General features: G+C 42.7%; 1 protein-coding gene across 1 annotated transcript; it reads right to left on the bottom strand.

Annotated features, from left to right (window-relative positions):
* Positions 1-2,040: 2,040 nt before the first annotated feature.
* Positions 2,041-5,444, bottom strand: LOC102510402 (secretoglobin family 1D member 1). Its single transcript, XM_006173199.3, has 3 exons — positions 5,287-5,444; positions 3,395-3,582; positions 2,041-2,172 (listed from the first exon to the last, which is right to left on the bottom strand). The coding sequence occupies exons 1-3, from the start codon at positions 5,339-5,341 to the stop codon at positions 2,107-2,109; spliced, it is 309 nt and encodes a 102-aa protein (XP_006173261.1). The 5' UTR covers positions 5,342-5,444; the 3' UTR covers positions 2,041-2,106.
* Positions 5,445-17,429: the final 11,985 nt, after the last annotated feature.

Raw genomic sequence — 17,429 nt, 5'->3', positions numbered from 1 at the left:
CCAGCAGTGATTCCAATCTGGTTTCTCAGAGTGTTGCAAGAGCTCCTTGAATTCTCGTGCTCACCAAGCTTGGTATGTAGACTGAATATGTAAAGTGTATCACAAGATAGGGGCTAATTAAAGTGTAAATATTTCCTGATGTGATTAAAAAGACACTTATTAAAAAAGAATTGCTGTTAATTAATAATAGTAGATAACCTTAACTTATTTCTCAATCAAGAGATTGCACAAATATACCTACCTAAATATATCTATAATAATTTGAGAGTGGGTGTAAAATTAACAGTAAGTTCTCTTACTTGACATGTTTGGAAACGTGTGTCTTCTAGTATTTTAAATTAACAGAAATGAAATGGGATCCACATTCTGATTTTTGAAGGGTCACTTTGGCGTCAGCGAGGAGGACGTATTGCAGGAAGGGTAAATCAGAGCCCAGGAAAGACATTTAGGAAATTTAGTCCAAGCCAGGAAAGACTGGGCCTGGACTGAGAGGATGGCTGTGGGGAAGGAAAGGAGGGGATGGTTCAGAAGCAATGCTGTGGAAGCAGAGTAGACAGAATAGTGAATTTCTGGATGTCAGGAGGAACATGAGCTGTAGTAGGCTCATAAAGCTCACCCAGAGACATCCACATGTTAATCTCCAGAACTTGATTTTTTAAAAAATTTGTTTCTATTTTATTTATCTCTTTTGGGGGTGGGGGTAGGAGGTAATTCGGTGTTTACAAATTGTTTTTTAAATTTTATTTTAGTGTAGGTTTTGGGGTTGAACCCAGGACCTGGTGCATGCTAAGCACGCGCTCTACCATTGAGCTATATCCTCCCCACAATCCCCAGAACTTGTAAAGCTATTCTTCCATAGTAAAAAAAAAAAAAAAAAGGACTTTGCAGATGTACGTAATTACAGATTTTGAAATGGAAAGATCTTCCTAAATTCTCAGGTGTGTTTTATGTGCAATGCCACATATTTTATATGAAGGAGGCAGAGGGAGAGTTCACCCGCTACAATAAGGAGTAGGCAACGTGGCCTCACAGGGCAGAGACTGCAGCGATGTCAGCACAAAACAAAGCATGTCGTCGGCCGTGAAAGCTACAAACAGCCACAGCAGGTTTTCATCTAGACCTTCCAGAGGGAGCATGGCTCTCCTGACACAATGATTTTGGAGAGTGTTACACATTTTGGACTTCTGTCCTCACATTTTGAGAAAATAAGTAGATTTAAGCTACCAAGTGTGTGGTAGTGTGTTATAGGAGGCACTGGAAAGTTATCCAGGAGCCTACGGTGCCTCCAGGTTTTGTGAGGTTCGTGCTTCATTGGATGGTGAATTCATTACCCAGGATGGGGGTGGAGGCACATGGAAGAGGAGTAGGTGACAGGCACATACTCTGTTCAATTTTACATATTCTTTTGAAGTAACTGTGGAGTGTTTGAAGTGACTTGTACAGATGATAGGTGGATGCTTGTTTCTAGAGTTCTTAAGAGAATTTGAGAGACGAAGCTGTAGCCCAAGGTGATGGTAAGCAGTACAGATGTCAGTGATCCGTGTACTTGTGCAGAGGAAAAGGAGTTAACGGAAGGTTGAATGCTGGGGATGCACTAAACGTTCAGAAGTGGATGGAAAATGAATTACCCTGGGCAATTCATAGGATTGAAAGCCCAGTGAAGGGAAGAGGACAAGGCAGGTTGGTTGTGGTTCGCATGAAGACAAAACATGAGTGATGCTGCCAGTTGGGATCCCCATGACGGACCACACATGCTGTGGGTATCCCGCAGATCAAGACCAGTAATAGGAATGCTTTAACTGCCTTTTACCCTTAATGGTCCTTTTTATGTGGCAACATGAATGGGGAATCTGTAAAGCAATGCAGGTGATTCATGACCCAATATTTCTTTTGGGGAGCCCTGCACCTCAGGTCACCATGGCTCAATGGAGGTTTGGTCTCTAAAATTTACTAATGACAACACCAATGGCCACTTCATGATAAAAATCTCCCCCACTCAAAGCCAGAGGCAGATGGATACTAACAAGACACGTAGAGAAGTGCAGGGCAAGTAATTTATTGAGCAAGATGTTGAAACCTCTACATTTTCCAGGGAAGATCAGCTGATCATAAAATGTTTAAGGGTAGAAGTCTTTCAAGATCTTCGTAACCACACTTTACCAGTACTTTTGTCTGAAATAGAAAAAGAAGGAAAGAAAGAGGAGGTTATTCATGCTGCTGCTGGAGATGATACATTAACACAGACTGTCATTCACAAACAGGATGTCAGTGACATTTCAACCAGCAAAAGGCAAATGGAAGGGCCCAAAGGAGGAAGCCAATGTGTACGGCAAATGCAACAGACCTGACATGATCACAACACACCACGCAAGTCAGGAAAGAACCCGTTCGATTAACCAGCTAATAAACATGTGGGTGGTCGGTCACCCAGGAGTAGGACTCAGGTCTCCAATGGAAGAAGGAAGGTAAAGGTTGGACAGAGCAGCCCAGGGATTCTTTTCTCTCATGTCCCAGGACAGAGGACTCTCCATGTTCACTGCAAAGGAGACTCAGGGTTGAGAGATTAGAACAGAGGTTGAAGAGGACTTAGGAAGTACTGCTTTTGGGGGATTCCCAGTCTCTCCTTCCTTATGGGAATTCAACCTGATTGCACATGAGCTTCTCAGCACTGAGAATCCAGCTCCTAAGGGCATTCGGAGCCAAACCTCATGACCTAAATGCAGTGGTAGAAGGGCTGAGAGGCATCTTTAAATATCTGATGTCTTGATAAAGACATCATTGAAGTATTTCACCTTCACGTGTGCCTGCAGGCGCCCAAGCAAGGAGGGTCTCGGAACACTGGCCACGATGAGGAATAGAGTAGGTGAGGTGCGGAGAAGTGAACGGCGGTGCAAGGAGAGAGCCTTGGCTTCTCAGAAGCTGGTGGAGAACCCAGACAGCTATCCTGCCTCCTGACAGGACTGAGGGCTGGTCTTCTCCCTCCCACCTATCTCCCAGTTCAACAACCCGAAGCTCCCGGTGAGATTCCACAGTGACTGTGTCCCCTGGGGGAGGGCTGCTCCTACTCAGGGTAGCTCCTGGGCAGGGAGGCCGTGCTTCTGCCCTTCAGTATCACTGCATGGGGCCCCTCTGTCCTCCTCCCCAGGACAGTCTGGGAAACCTGGCACCCTGGGAGATGACCCCAGATGGAGGAACATGCTCTGACGCTCTGCATAGCTTTCCTTAGGATAGCTGAGCAGAGGAATGCTATCATCCACCCTGTGGCCACAGGTCACCCTATCAGAGGTGAGCAGTGCTTCAGGTCGTAAGTGCCCTCCTTGGAGCAGCACACTGAGCTGCTTCCTGGTTGGGCAGCTGAGCAGAGGCTTCTATGCAGAAAGAAGAAAGAAATTACCAAAGCCTTCGTAAGTAGCAGTCTCTTTTCTTTGGAGAAGTCATTCACGCATCGCTTCACTTGCAGCTTGGCCTCAACAGCTTCTGCAGGTGCCTGATACATCTCAATTTGTTTCCTGTAGGCTTCATCAGGTTCCCAGAGGAAGCCTGCATTATCACTAGCAAGGTGGGGACAGACAATTGCACTGGCTGCAAAAGAAAAGAAAGAGATACAATTGATGCAGGTAAAGTCACTTTTTTCCATTGCTCCCTGAACTATAACTAGACAGGAAACCCAGGAGTTTTATGATCTCATCCCATACTTGTGCCGGTGGCAATGCAGGACCCTAGAATTGTGACTGTCTCAAGATCACAGAACAAGCGGCTGAGCCAGAACTAAAAACCAGTTTTCTGATCCATAGTTCAGTTTTGATCCTTTTTAAAGGACACCCACTGCTTTCCAAGGCTCTCATGGTTTGCTGAAATTCACTTTCCCTAGATTTCAAAAGAAATAAGTTTTGCCTATCAGGAGAATGACACCTTATTTTGGTTGAATATCAAGGAAGAGTAGATTTTAGTCATCCAATTTTCAAGTGAATGGCAGAGTCAACTCTTACCAGAAATCAGAGAAGGGAGCATAAATTCAGAGAAAAGGAAGTAAATTTATATGTTGGCCGATGCTATTTTGAGACTCAATTAAAGAGTAAAACTATGTCATTGGATGTAGACATTGCTAATAAGCAACAAAGAATCTAATCAATTTGAGCACATTAGAAGCTTATAGACAAAGTTATGACTGGCTCTCTTATTCTGCTGTGATGTAGAGAATTCCTAGAGGGGGTGGGAGGTAGGAACTGGTGCTCATTCCTGACCCCACTGGAACTGTGCTGAGCCCGGAAGTAGCCACTTTCCCTAGTCTGGAGTCTCCATCCCCCAAGCATTGGCCCCCACCCTGCAGCCTGGGATGTATCCTACCAGGCTCCGATCTGACCCCTGATCAGACAGCTTACTAAGCAGATGATTTGAAAGATCAGAGGCAACACAGGGAAAGAGAACAACGTTTAGAAATTCGACAAAAGAGAAAGCCACAAAGAGACTTGGGACCGTATTGAGGGCGTGAAGGCATGCCAAAGTGCTGATCTTCAGCAAATGGCTGGAATGAATTGTAGAAGAGTGGAGTTTGTGGCTCTAATAATACTAGTTGCACTACGATTACTGGTAGTTCTCCCAGGAAACTAGTAGTACTTGTAGATACGGGGAGTGCTGCTCCTTTGTAGAGCCTATTTGAAGGTCGAGTATTCAGAGATTCAGAGAACATCAGCTCTTCCTGATGTTTCAGACTCTGCAAAAACCCTTCCAGCTATGACATTTTAGGAGTCTGAATCTAACAGTTAAAAGTATTATGGACTCAACTGTCACCTAAGACACTCTAGGAAGGAGAACCAGATGTCTGCTTGAGACCTAGAGGTGGAGTCTCGACACACTGAATCCCACTCCGTTGTCATACGCTAGGCTTGGTAGGTGCTGTAAAACGCAGTGGTAAGAGGGGGCTTGGAGAGATTAAGCGTTTTGTTCAAAGGCAAAGGGCTGGTAGTGGCAGAGCCAAGATGCACATCCAAATCGTATTATGTCATGTGCTTCTGAAAACAAATCACAAACAAGGAGTAAGAGTTTGGGTGGAAAACTCTTAAACTTTGCCTGCAATTTTTTTTTGTAAATTTCTAAAGTATTGGGATTTGATAAAATGAGGCTTGGTCTTTTGGGGTGCTTGCTGTCTAGTAAAGGGAAAGATTTGATTTCTGGTCTGTTCACACCACCCCCACTGCAAAAAAACAAGTAAATCCACCTAGTGAATGTACCTAGAGAAAGGTTCTCACCCGGACCGGTGCTGGACTGGTTAGAAATGATACTCACCCTCATAGCAGCAAAGGGCCAGAGTGACCAGCAGGACGGTCAGGGACAGCCTCATGGTTTCTTTAGCTTTGAGTTTTCAGCCTTAGTGAATGATAAGCAATTAGGAGCTGGACTCAGGAGCCTGGGGAGCCTAGGGCTATTTGTACTTAAAGAGCTCTGCTGGTCCTGCCCACAGAGACACGTGGCAGGTGGCAAGGTCTGGCTTCCAGCCCTTCCTTCTTCACTCAGGGCTGATGTCATCTGCCAGTGTCACAGTCCCCGATGACTTGGTCAAAGTCCCATTTATAGGCATTGCTGGTACCAGGCACCTCTCCTTTGTAGAAAAATCTGAGGCCATGCTTTTACAGATGTATAATCAGGTAACGGATGCGAGCACCTGTTGGTGTCAGCTCCTTCCCTGCAGGGTCAGTGCCTGGTTTTGCTCGTCTTTCCATGGCAGAGTGCCTGGTACGGAGAGGAGGATGAGCACCTATTCCTTGAATAAATGAATGGATATGAACTAGCAAACCACTGACTTGGTTGGGGCACATCCGTAGTGCAAAGGGACGCCTGCTATGCCAGGTTTCCTGTGAGCGGCTGAGGGAGAATGGTTAGCAGCCTCGTGACCATTGTGGAAGAAATCAGTGATTTTCAGTCCCTAAGGAGAAAATAGTGCAAAGAGGAGACTACCTCCCCAACTGCTAATATTCTACTCCAATGTTTCAAAAATATGAAAGAGAGTTCATATCAAATCAAGCACTTAATTAATAACAAGAAACTCCTTTTTTGATTTCCTTTTCCAGTAGGAGGATCACACCTCCCGAGTCACAGGGTCTTAGCAGTGGAGAAGCCCAAGGATACTCGTCCTCTGCCTCTCCTCAGTCCTGAGCATGGAAACACAGAGAGAGGCACAGGCCATTTTGAGTAAAGGCTTTGGAAGCAAGGCTCCTCGTATAGGGGGCATGTCTGAGTAGCAATGAAGAATGTGTGGAATTCTGACATGGAGGAATGTTTGGAGGACGGTGCCTTGGCAGGCACCAGTGCCAACTGGTGCCTGCCAAGGCCCTGCGACCCCCTTCCGGGACGCTCAGATGTCTGCCTGCAATCCCTCAAAAAAACCCAAAGTGCACCCTTTCTTGATGTGTGTTTGCCTTAGCAGAATTAGCAGTCCTGGGAAGTGGCTAACCTCACAAGAGCTCAGGCTGACTTGTCTCAGCCCACGGTTCCTCCTTATCGGAGTCATAAATCCCACTTCTCAGCCCATGTCTCCATCTTATTGGAGTCGTGAATCCAACTATCTTCCCATTTACTAAAGTCCCTTACCTCTCTTGTAACCAAGCAAAAATCTGCTCCCCTATCCGTTTGTGTGCACAGCCCCTTCCTCAGTAAAAGACCCTGCACATCCACCCTTGGTGCTCACACAGGCACCTCTCGTCTGCATGGCCTGCTGTTTCCTGTAGCAGCGAATCTATCAAACTTTTTCCGTATGTCGTAAACTTTCTTTGTTTCTGGTAAATTCTTTTACTGTCTGCAACACTGGCTCACTGCGTCCCCTAATAGACGGATCCCAGTGGAGCAGCATGTCGAGGACAAGACAGCATAAATACATGGCTTTTGGGGGGAACATCAGGTCCCCAGGTTATGCTGAAACATACAGTAGCACATGCTAGACCAGGGGAGGCTTAGGACTAGAGGGACAGGGTCAGCCAAATCAGGAGAGTTTCCATTGTACTTTGTGGGCAATGGTGGCCAATGGATGGGTGAGGTGAGAGGCATCTGGGTTTAATGGCCCCAGTGCTTTCATGCTGGGTTTCAGATCTCAAGTCAAAGTTTCATGGGTTTTTGATACCCATTATGATGGCAAACATAGGAAAGAAGGAAGGAAGGAAGGAAAGAAGGAAGGAAGGAAGGAACATAGGAAGGAAGGAAGAAAGGAAGGAAGGTTAAAAAAGGAAAACAAGTGCTGGCAGGATGCAGAGAAATAGGAACACTTGTGCATTTTCGATGGGAATATAAAATGGTACAGCCACTATGGAAAATAGTCCAGAGGTCCCTCAAATAATTTAACAGAATTGTGATAATCAATCAAGTTCGCCTCTCAGTATATATGCAAAAGAATTGAAAGCAAGGTCTCAGATACATCCTTGTATGCCCCTGTTCATAGCAGTATTATTCACAATTGCCAAGAGGTTGAAGCAACCCAAGTGTCTACTGACAGATAAATGGATAAACAAAATGCAGTACATACATATAATGGAATATTATTAATATTTGGCCTTATAACTTAAGAAAACTATGTCACATGCTACAACATAGATGACACTTGAGGACAGACATTACACTAACTGAAATAAACCAGTCACAAAAAAACAAATACTGTATGATACCACTTATATAAGATATCTAGGGTAGTTACATTGATAAAAACAGACAGTGGAATGGTGGTTGCCACGGGTTAAGGGTTGGAAGAATATAATATGCAATAAAATATAAGATATCAAAATGACAGCAAGCTGATCATAACTGGAAACGTAGCATTGTTATGTTGAGTACAGTTTCTTTGGGTGGCAAAACCTAGGGTAGCTAATAATAATAGTGGTAATAAAAAAAAAGTAGCAATATTTTTTGATTGCTCACTATGGCCAGAAAATGTGCAAACATAATTTATCATTTTAAATCTTTGCTACAAATCTATAAGCTACTACACTTTCCTTTTCTACCGTGGAGTCAACTAACGTGAAGAAGTAAGAAATTCTCTCAATCTTGCCACTCGGAAGCCGGTAGACCTTCCTCAGGCACTGATGGTATGTGGATGGTAACGTAACACAGTGGTGCTCTCAGTGGGGCTGTCTGGTGGTGGGGACTGTCAGATGAAGGGAGGAGGATGACAGGTAAGTTCTATCTCAGAGGCTTGCATTTCAGTTTCTGACTCAGTTGAATCCATCTGGTTGTTGACTCTTCACCCACGGTTGTTCATCTGTCTTTTTTCAATTTCTTTTCTTCCTTTCTTTTTTTAAAAAAAGATTATTTAATGATGATACCAAATGGCTACAAGGATGTACGACAACTGGAATCTCATTCATTGCCTGTGGGGACACAGAATGGTACAGCCACTTGGGAAGACAGTCTGTTAGTTTCTTACAAAACCTAAACATACTGTTACGATACGATCCAGCAATTGTGCTCCTTGGGATTCCACAAAGAAGCTGAAAACTCACATCTACACAAAGCTCTGCACGTGATGCTTATAGCAGCTTTATTCAAAATTCCTGAGACTTGGGAACTTTCAAGATGTCCCTCAGTAGGTGACTGGATGAAGAAACTGAGGTATTTGGAAACAATGGAACATAGCTGTAACACTCAGTGGAATTCAGCTCTTTACGAAATGAGCTGGAAGTCATGAGAGGACACGGAGAAAACTTAAATGCATGTTACTAAGGGAAAGAAGTCAACCTGAGAGCTGCATACTATGATTCCAGGTATAAACGATCCTGGAAAAGTTAAAATTATGGGGACATTAAGAGATCAGTGCTTTCCATGGGTGAGGAGGAAAGAGGGATGAACAGGCAGAGCACAGAAGGTTTTCAGGTGTGACATATCCTGTATGACAATTTCACACGGGATACAAATCATTAAATATCTGTCCAAACTCATGGAATGTACAACATTAGAGTGAACCCTAATGCAAGTGATTGGCTTGGGTGATAATGATGTGTCAGTAGAGGTCCGTCTGCCAAGTGTAATAAACGTAGCATCAGGTGTGGGATGTTGACAGTGGGGGAGGCTGTGCATGGATGAGGTAAGGGGTAACTGGAACTCTGTACTCTCTGCTCAATGTTTCTGTGAACTCAAACTTCTCTAAAAAAGTAAAGACAATGGGAAAAAATAGGGAAACATCTTGTTAAAAACATTCTCTTCAAACAAGGGAGAAAGATGAAAAATATACATGAATGAATGAGTCAGTGTATAGATAGTTGATCACCTATCAGGGAAATCTAACATAACCTACTGAAAAAAAGTCAAGTAGAGCTGATAAAGGTTCATTAAGTAGCTGCATATAAAATGAACATATAAACATCTTGCTTTCCTATAAACCTACTGTACCATTATATGAAATAACGAAAATATCACACTATTAGCAACAGGAAGATGGCAGCAATGAAAATATATTGAAATAGACTTGGGGGGAGGATATAGCTCAGTGGTAGAGTGTGTGCCTATGCACGAGGTCCTGGGTTCAATCCCCAGAACCTCTGTTAAAAAAAATCTATATATAGATATAGATATAGATATAGATATAGATATAGATATAGATGTACCTAATTACCTTCCCCCCCAAAAGAAATCTACATAAATGGAAATAGGAAAACCTCTAGTGATAAAATCATGAAACTTTGCTCACAGATATAAGAATGTATTGAAATAAAAGATGGAGGGTACACATCTTGTTCCTGAAGGAAATCCTAGAAAATTTAAAGAAGTCAACTCTTGTCAAATGATTCTTCAAATTCAATCAAGCCACACGCCAGAATCCTAAGTGGTTAGTTTAACACTGGTTTGAATTCTGAGGTGCTGCTTGTATCTTTCAAAATTAGAATATATTCATTTTTTGAGTAGTGGGAGGAGCCCGACTTTGGTCCCAGCCTACCTGAGTTCAAGCCCACCTCTAACACTTTCTACTTGTAGGGACATCCGCTCACCCTCCCAGCCTCATTTTTCCCATCTGTAAAATAAGGGTGCGTACTTTATACAATTTGGCTTAGGATAAATAATTAATACAGGCACAAATATTCAGCACAGTGTCTGCCAGTAATTATCAGCCATTACACTTACGTAACAAAAAGGAAAAAAATGTAAATACCAAGTCAAACAAACTAAATCACTGCATTCCCAATGCAAATATTAAACTGACTCTACCTGACTCTACCAACAAGGAATGTCAACTTATCCAAATGCTAATAAAGTGTGCTTCAGATACTGGTTCTCGTTGCACTGGGATTTCTCTCAGTTAAGATGAGATCAGTACATTTCAATTGCTTAATTTATTGTTTCATGGTCACGTCCGAGTGACTGTTATTGTGATTAAAATCCTAAATACTGACTCTTGGAACAAAGGGCATAGGAAGGTGGTGGGTGGGAATAGATATTGTTTATCCCAAGGCACATGGGGACTCTGGATTCATGTCCTGAGCAGGATGATCTGGTCACTCGTGCCTTTTAGGCTGAGCCTGAAATCCCAGGCTTTCTCTAGGGACTAAGTCTCTAACTGTTTAATACACACATGAGGGACGGAAACATTTAAGACATCACTCTGGGTCACGATGCCCACAGATACTTTTACAATCTGTGTATCATGTGGTCACACTGGTTCTCAATTCCCACCTCCCCTCTCATCAACTCTCTTGTTCCAGTTTACAAAGACAGAAGGCGTACACTTCATCCATCAGATCCGACGTGGCATTGACTCTGCAGGGACAATTCCCAGGCCCCCAAAGAATAATTTAAAGTAAGTTTGTGGTACACAATTTTTTTCTATACAAAGTGATTTCTGATTCCTTACTTTGATTAAAATCAAAAGAGGACTAATTTAGCTATGGCTGATAAATCATTAAGAATAATTTTGTGTGTCATTTTTAGACCTATGCCTTGAAGCCATTTTATTCCTTCTTCCCTTGCCTTTCTGCATTTTTGAGCCTTTCATATTTGTGCGCTGAGGTTCCTCAGGTGAACATGTGAGTGTTGGAGCCACTCCTTACCACCCCCACAGACTGCCTTCCCAGCCACCTTCCTACACCTAACACAGCTCAGACTTCAGGCCACAGCTCAGAGCTGCAAAGGGAGGCACATGACATGGGAAAGGCCACTCACTGGGCATCAGAGATTGTTTTCATCACCTGTTTGCCAACTGTTGCCATAACTCAATGGTCCCAAATGTCTGAATCTCTTTTCTGTGTTGCACGTGGGGAAAGAACGAAGGGGGAAAAATCAGAAATGCTTGCTTTGCTCTGGAATCTTCCATAACAGTTTCTCGTTGTGTGCACTGCCCTACTCATGCAATGCATAGCACTGGGAATCCCGTCCAGGTGCCATTTCAGACACAACCTGGAGATTGCAGAGCCTTCGTCCAACCACACCTTGACCGCAAACACCACCTCCCATCAGTGGGTACTCCGACCACCCAGCTCTGTCCTGTCCTCTCCCTGGATGGCCTGACCCTTCTTTCCTGGGAAGGCAGAAGTTTGTTACTCACAATACATTTTGCCTCAGTAGTACAATTTTTAACTTTGCATTTGAGATCAACATCACACGTACAGAAAAGGTGCAATGATGTGCCCACTAGATGAACACCTGCACGCCTTTCCCCAGACCCACCTCTTGTTGACATGTTATTCCGTTTGCTCTAGTATCTGGTCTCTTTGAGGAAATCCTATTCAAAAGAGACTAAGAGGAAAGGTCTCGCCTTAGGAGACAAATTTCCCAACAAATGTGCAAAGTCTTAAACATCATATTATAACCATATATCCCACGCTAATCCCAGAGCTCTGGCAAGATCATACGCAAACCCAGTGGCAAATCAATGACTATAAAATACAAAAAACAAGTCGAAAGTGGCCTAAAGCCCTCTCAATGACACAGGAAGCATACAGGCTGCATTCAAATGAGCTGTGGGACACTGTACATATGAAATTGTCTGGGGTCCGTGAGACTTCCAGGTAGTACTCAGGGATTTCCTTCTGCCACTAGAAGATACTCGAATGTCAAGGACTCTCCTTCAGTCTTAAGCTCCTTTCAGTAGGAGTCAGGACTGCCAGACCACCGTGAGGCCCTGTTCAAATACACTGGTACCTACCTGGGGAACTGATGCTACCTAAAGCAATTCCAGAGGGAGAGCTGCCTTGTAGCAGTGAAGCCAGGTCCTGATTCCCCACAGTCAATAAGGTGAGCTGGAGTGTCCTTGAAAGACACACATCTCCTTGTAATTCATCCCCACATGAGCAGGAGACACCTGAGGACAGAAAGTCACAACCCAACAAAGGTCCCTTGCATACAGTGTAGTTTGAGTCCTCTGCAAACTCAGGTGCAACTTATGGTGAAGAAAATAGCAGATTGTCTCCATCTTTATCCTAGAGAGGAAAGGAGGAAGTCGATGGCACCCATGGCAGTTTCAATGTAGGGTTGTTTTTTTTATTAATGAATTCTGGAAGGAGTGCATGCAGAACAAGGCCAAGTAGCCTTAGGACCAGGAAACTGCCAACCCCATATGCACTGCAAGCTTCTGGAGACTATTTACTTTGCTTAACTTTGTACTTAGCTCATTACAATGACTTTTCTTTTTGAACAGTCTTTGAAGTGAAGTGGACAGTAAGTCTTCTGTTCCTCATTAATCCCCTGTGACATCTAATATTTATGTACCCATAGCCTTAGCAACTTCCCTGAAGCCCTTCTCATTGTAGATCTGCTGCTTTAGGGGCATAAGGAATAAGACGTAAGATCTTATAGGACTTTTTCTTATCCCAGCAGTACCTAGCACACAGGTATTGACTATTAAGCTCATGTGTTGGTTAGTTGATATCTTATTATGCTAATTAAGTCGTGGGTATCATGTTCTAGGCAACAAACTCACCAACTATTAACTTTTCCATAGGTCAGACAAATAGCCTCTATCAGGCTGAAAAATAAAATCAAGACTTGTACATTAAATAACTGTGTGCCTGATAAGGTCTCTATTTTCTTAGTTCCAGATTTGCTTTGTTCAATTCATCTGTCTGATGAAGGCCTGCAAGTTACGTATCCTAGACTCTCCTGCCAGCTGCCATCTTTAGGTTCTCCAATGAAAGGCCTTGATGGGAGATGGCAGGGTAGGAAGAGGGCAGAAAGTCACGTTGTTGCGGAATCTGACTTCACTGCTAGCAGTGGTTGTAGAAGCACTGTCTACAGCACCCTTAGCAGCCTAGCCATGGCAATGCTGAGTGAATCATGGAAGCATGAAAAATGACCACCTAACCAGGGCACATTCAGGGAGGCTTCTTTGGAGGGTCTGATACGAAGGTAAATCAGGAAAGCATCTCTGCGGGTGTGACAGTGAACTTTCAGCAGCTTGCACGGGGTCAAACAGAGGAAGACGTGATCTCACTGCATGCCGGATACTGAGCCACATGGACTTCCGGAATAGGGGGCGATGCTGCAACCAGGTGAAACCCAGGCTGGCTGAAGCTATTAGCAAGTGCTCTGGACCAATTCCTTCCACCTTAGTGCCTGGATTCATTGAACCCATGTGCAGAAGTTCTTTCTGGAAGGGACCTCAAATTGTCTTTGAGAATTCCTTATTCCATCTCCATTTTGTCTCCCTTCCTGGGAAGAGAGAAGCTGGGATCCAAGGTCCAGTTTTATTAAATCGCTGAGGAAAAGAGGAGTTAAGTGAGAGAGAGGAACCATCTCCGATTAGAGAATGCTACTCCCCAATTTCTCTCAGCAGAACTGATTGGGCAAATTGATTCTACTAATTCACTATTGACTGAGCACAGAATCTGTGCTTGCCCAGGATGGCAAAGAAAGGAATGAAAATACCACACTTCCTCCTGTCAAGATGTGCAGAGTTGGGAATAATTTGGAGAAGTGAAAAGGAAGGAACGTGTTAAAATTAGGTCCATATTAGTAACATAAATGGGATTAAAATCAACATTAAGCCCTTTGTTTGGAAGGGAGGAGTGACAGGGTCTTTAATAAAAGGGTCTTCCTCTCAGCCAGGCAAACACACTTGACATGGGAGAGAAGGTAAGATCAATGCTTTTCTGAGTTTGAAATGTGGTTGTGATTTGGGGTAGTTTCTTTAGTCTGTTCAAATTCTCCAAAATCAGCCTTGGAGCATCTCCCATGGACTGTAATGCCTTAGATTAAAGACTGTGAAAGCATTCAAAATTTTCAAGCCACTTAACCTGCTGCTCCGTCATTTCTTCAGTGTTTTGATACAAAAATTGCGTCTGCCTCCTTCTGCACCTAAGTCACATTCTCTGGTAAACACCAGGATTCAGCAAGGAGAGGGGCTCGGAGGCAAATGAGAATGACTGTTCTAACATAGGTCAGGAAGGTCAAACTCGGGTTGCTAGCCAAGGTGTCAGTTGACTGAGGCTTGAAGGATGAACAGTTGTCCAGGAAATCAAGGTGGATGCAGGGTTATATAGGACAAGGAGGTGGAGCCTCACTCATTACCACTGGGAGAAAGATGTCCAGGCCTCTCCTAGAGAGACAGTATGGGGTTCCTTTAAAAACTAAAGATAGAGTTACCATATGATCCAGCAATCCCACTCCTGCGCATATATCTTGAGAAAATTATAATTCAAAAAGACACATGCACCTCAATTTTCACAGCAGCACTATTTACAATAGCCAAGACCTGGAAGCAACCTGGTCCGTCGATAGGTGAATGGATAAAGAAGTTGTAATATATATACATATATATGTATACACACACACACACACACACACACACACACACACACACACACACACTGGAATATTAGTCAGCCATTAAAAAGAATGAAGTAGTGCCATTTAAAGCAACATGGGTGCACAAGACCCTGGAGAGTATTCACTTTTTACCTTCCGGTGACTGATCCCATGTTTTCACCTTCCATTCACCACCCCACAGTCCCCATGTAATCTCACTTCCTCTCCAAGTATTTTTACCAAAATTGCTAATTTCTTACCTTTTAATCTTAAAACCAGTTTAAAGTTTTTATATGGTAAAAGATAAAAGTCTCATTTTCTTTCTTCCAGATGATTGTTAGCAGTGTCTGATCAAAAGATAAATGATCTTCTAACTACTGAACTGTAACATTGTTCATGCTATACATTAAATTCCCTACATGTATGGATCCATTTCTACGCTATTATGTTTTCATGGCATAGTTGTCATTTCTGTTCCAACACTAATCTGGATCAAGGTGATTTTTTTTTTTTTAAGTAAGTTTTGACCTATGACACAGCAAATGACCAATCAATTTTCTTCTTCTTTTTTTTAATCAATTTTCTTCTTAATTTTCTTGGTCATTTCAGACATATATTCTTCCGTATGAATTTTTAAATAATTTTATGCAGGTTTAAAGGGCATTACATTTACATATCAATTTTGGAAAGGTGGGCATTTTTAGAATTAGTTTCCCCAAAGTTCATATGTCCTTTACTTGTTGGATCTGTTCTTAAGAGAATTTTATGATTATGCTACTTTTGTAAATTATCTTTTTCCTAATTCTCAATGGCTATCTCATACACCGTATAAAAGCTGTTGTATTTTTATATATCAGGCATGTATCCAGCCACTTGGAAAGTAACTCATCTTATTATTTTAGCACTTCTAATGGGACTCTGTGAGCACATCTGTGTCTCTTAGTGAAAGAACCATATTGTCTGCAAACAAAACTTTTTGTATCTCATCATTGGAATTATGCTGATTTCCTTTTCTGATTTTAGTGTAACACTTAGAACTTACAAATCAATGTTGAGCAATAGCGGATATGTCAGGCATTAGGGTTAGGGTGAGAATAGATGAATGGGAAGGGACACAGAGGACTTTTAGGGCAGTGAACCTCTTCTGGACTAGAACGGTGGGTACGTGTCATTATCCATTGCACAAAATGCATAAAATGTACAACACCAAGAGTGAAACCTAACGTAAGCTATGTGCTTTGGGAAATAATGACATGTCACTGTAGGTTCATCAGTTGTAACAAATGTACCCCTCTGGGGGGGATGTTGATAGTGGAGGAGGTTGTGCATGTATGTGAGGAAGGGGTATATGGGAACTCTCTGTACGTTGCTGTTCAGTTTTGCTGTGAACCTAACATTGCTGTAAAAAGTCAAGTCAATCAAAGAAGGAAAATATGTTGTTACAAAGATTCTCTTCAAACAAGGGTGAAAAAAAAGCCATATGAAAAAAATGCCAGTGAATAGTCACTATTTATAGATAATTGATCAACTACCAGGGAAACCCAAGAGAAGCCACTAGGGTTGGGAGCTGGGGGACAGTACTAAAACTGATAAGAATTCACAAAGGTAGCTGAATATATGGTCAGCATTGAAAAACTGATTTCTTTTCTATAAACCAGCTGTTACCATCACATAACACCATGGACAAATATGATAATCAGCAACAGAAACAATAGCAGCAACATAAGTATTGAAATATACTGACCGGAAGTATGCAAACTTCTAAGGACAAAATCATGGAAGTTTACTCACAGATACAAATGGAATCTAAACAAACAGAGGCACACACTTTTTTCCTAAAGGAAACATTTTAACATGTCAACTTTCCTCAAATTATTCTAAAAATTCAATGCTGCCCTCATCAGAATCCTAATAATAGTTTTATGCTCCGTTATGAATTCTAAAGTCTTGTTTGGATTTTTGGATTTCTCCAAATTAGCCAGAATGTACTCACTTATTGACCTGTGATAGGAGCCTGACTGTGGTCGCAGACTCCCTGGGGTCAAGCCCACCTCTGTCACTTTCTACTTGTGGGGAACTCAGCAGAGTGGTGACCCTCTTAGCCTCAGTTTCACCATCTGTAAATTAAGGATGACATAATACTGCCCACCTCATACAACTTGTCTTAGGATAAATGAATTAACACAGGGGAAAAATGTCCTGTACAGTGTCTGGCAGTAAATATCTGCCATGTAAGTACTAAGTTAAACAAAGTAAGTCAACTCATTCCCAAAGTAAAATATCAGTCTCAGTGATTCTGCCAAGGAGGAATGTTTACTTACCCTAAATGCTTACAACGTGCTCTTAAGAATTTGGCTCTCGTTCCATTGGGATTACTCTCTGGTAAGATGAGATCGCTTAATGTAGTGTTTTATGGTCACGTCTCAGTGACTGTTGTTGTGATTTTTAAGGCTTAAAACACTGACTATTGGAACTCAGGGTATAGGAGGGTCATGAAGGGGACTGATATTCCACACCCCAAGGCACAAAGGTCTCTGGATTCCTGTCCTTAGCAGTATGAGCTGGTCAGCTATGTCCCTTCTGGTTGAGGTCAAAATCCCAGGGCTACTCTAGGGTCAACACATACCAGAAGCATGAAAACTTCTAAGGGATCACTTCTACATGGTAAGATCCGCATAGTCTTCAACCACATGCATACATGTGGTCACACCGCTCTC

The sequence above is a fragment of the Camelus ferus genome, chromosome 10, assembly GCF_009834535.1.
Source record: "Camelus ferus isolate YT-003-E chromosome 10, BCGSAC_Cfer_1.0, whole genome shotgun sequence".
In the NCBI taxonomy this organism is placed as follows: domain Eukaryota; kingdom Metazoa; phylum Chordata; class Mammalia; order Artiodactyla; family Camelidae; genus Camelus; species Camelus ferus.
This window is presented reverse-complemented; position numbering and strand designations above follow the sequence as displayed.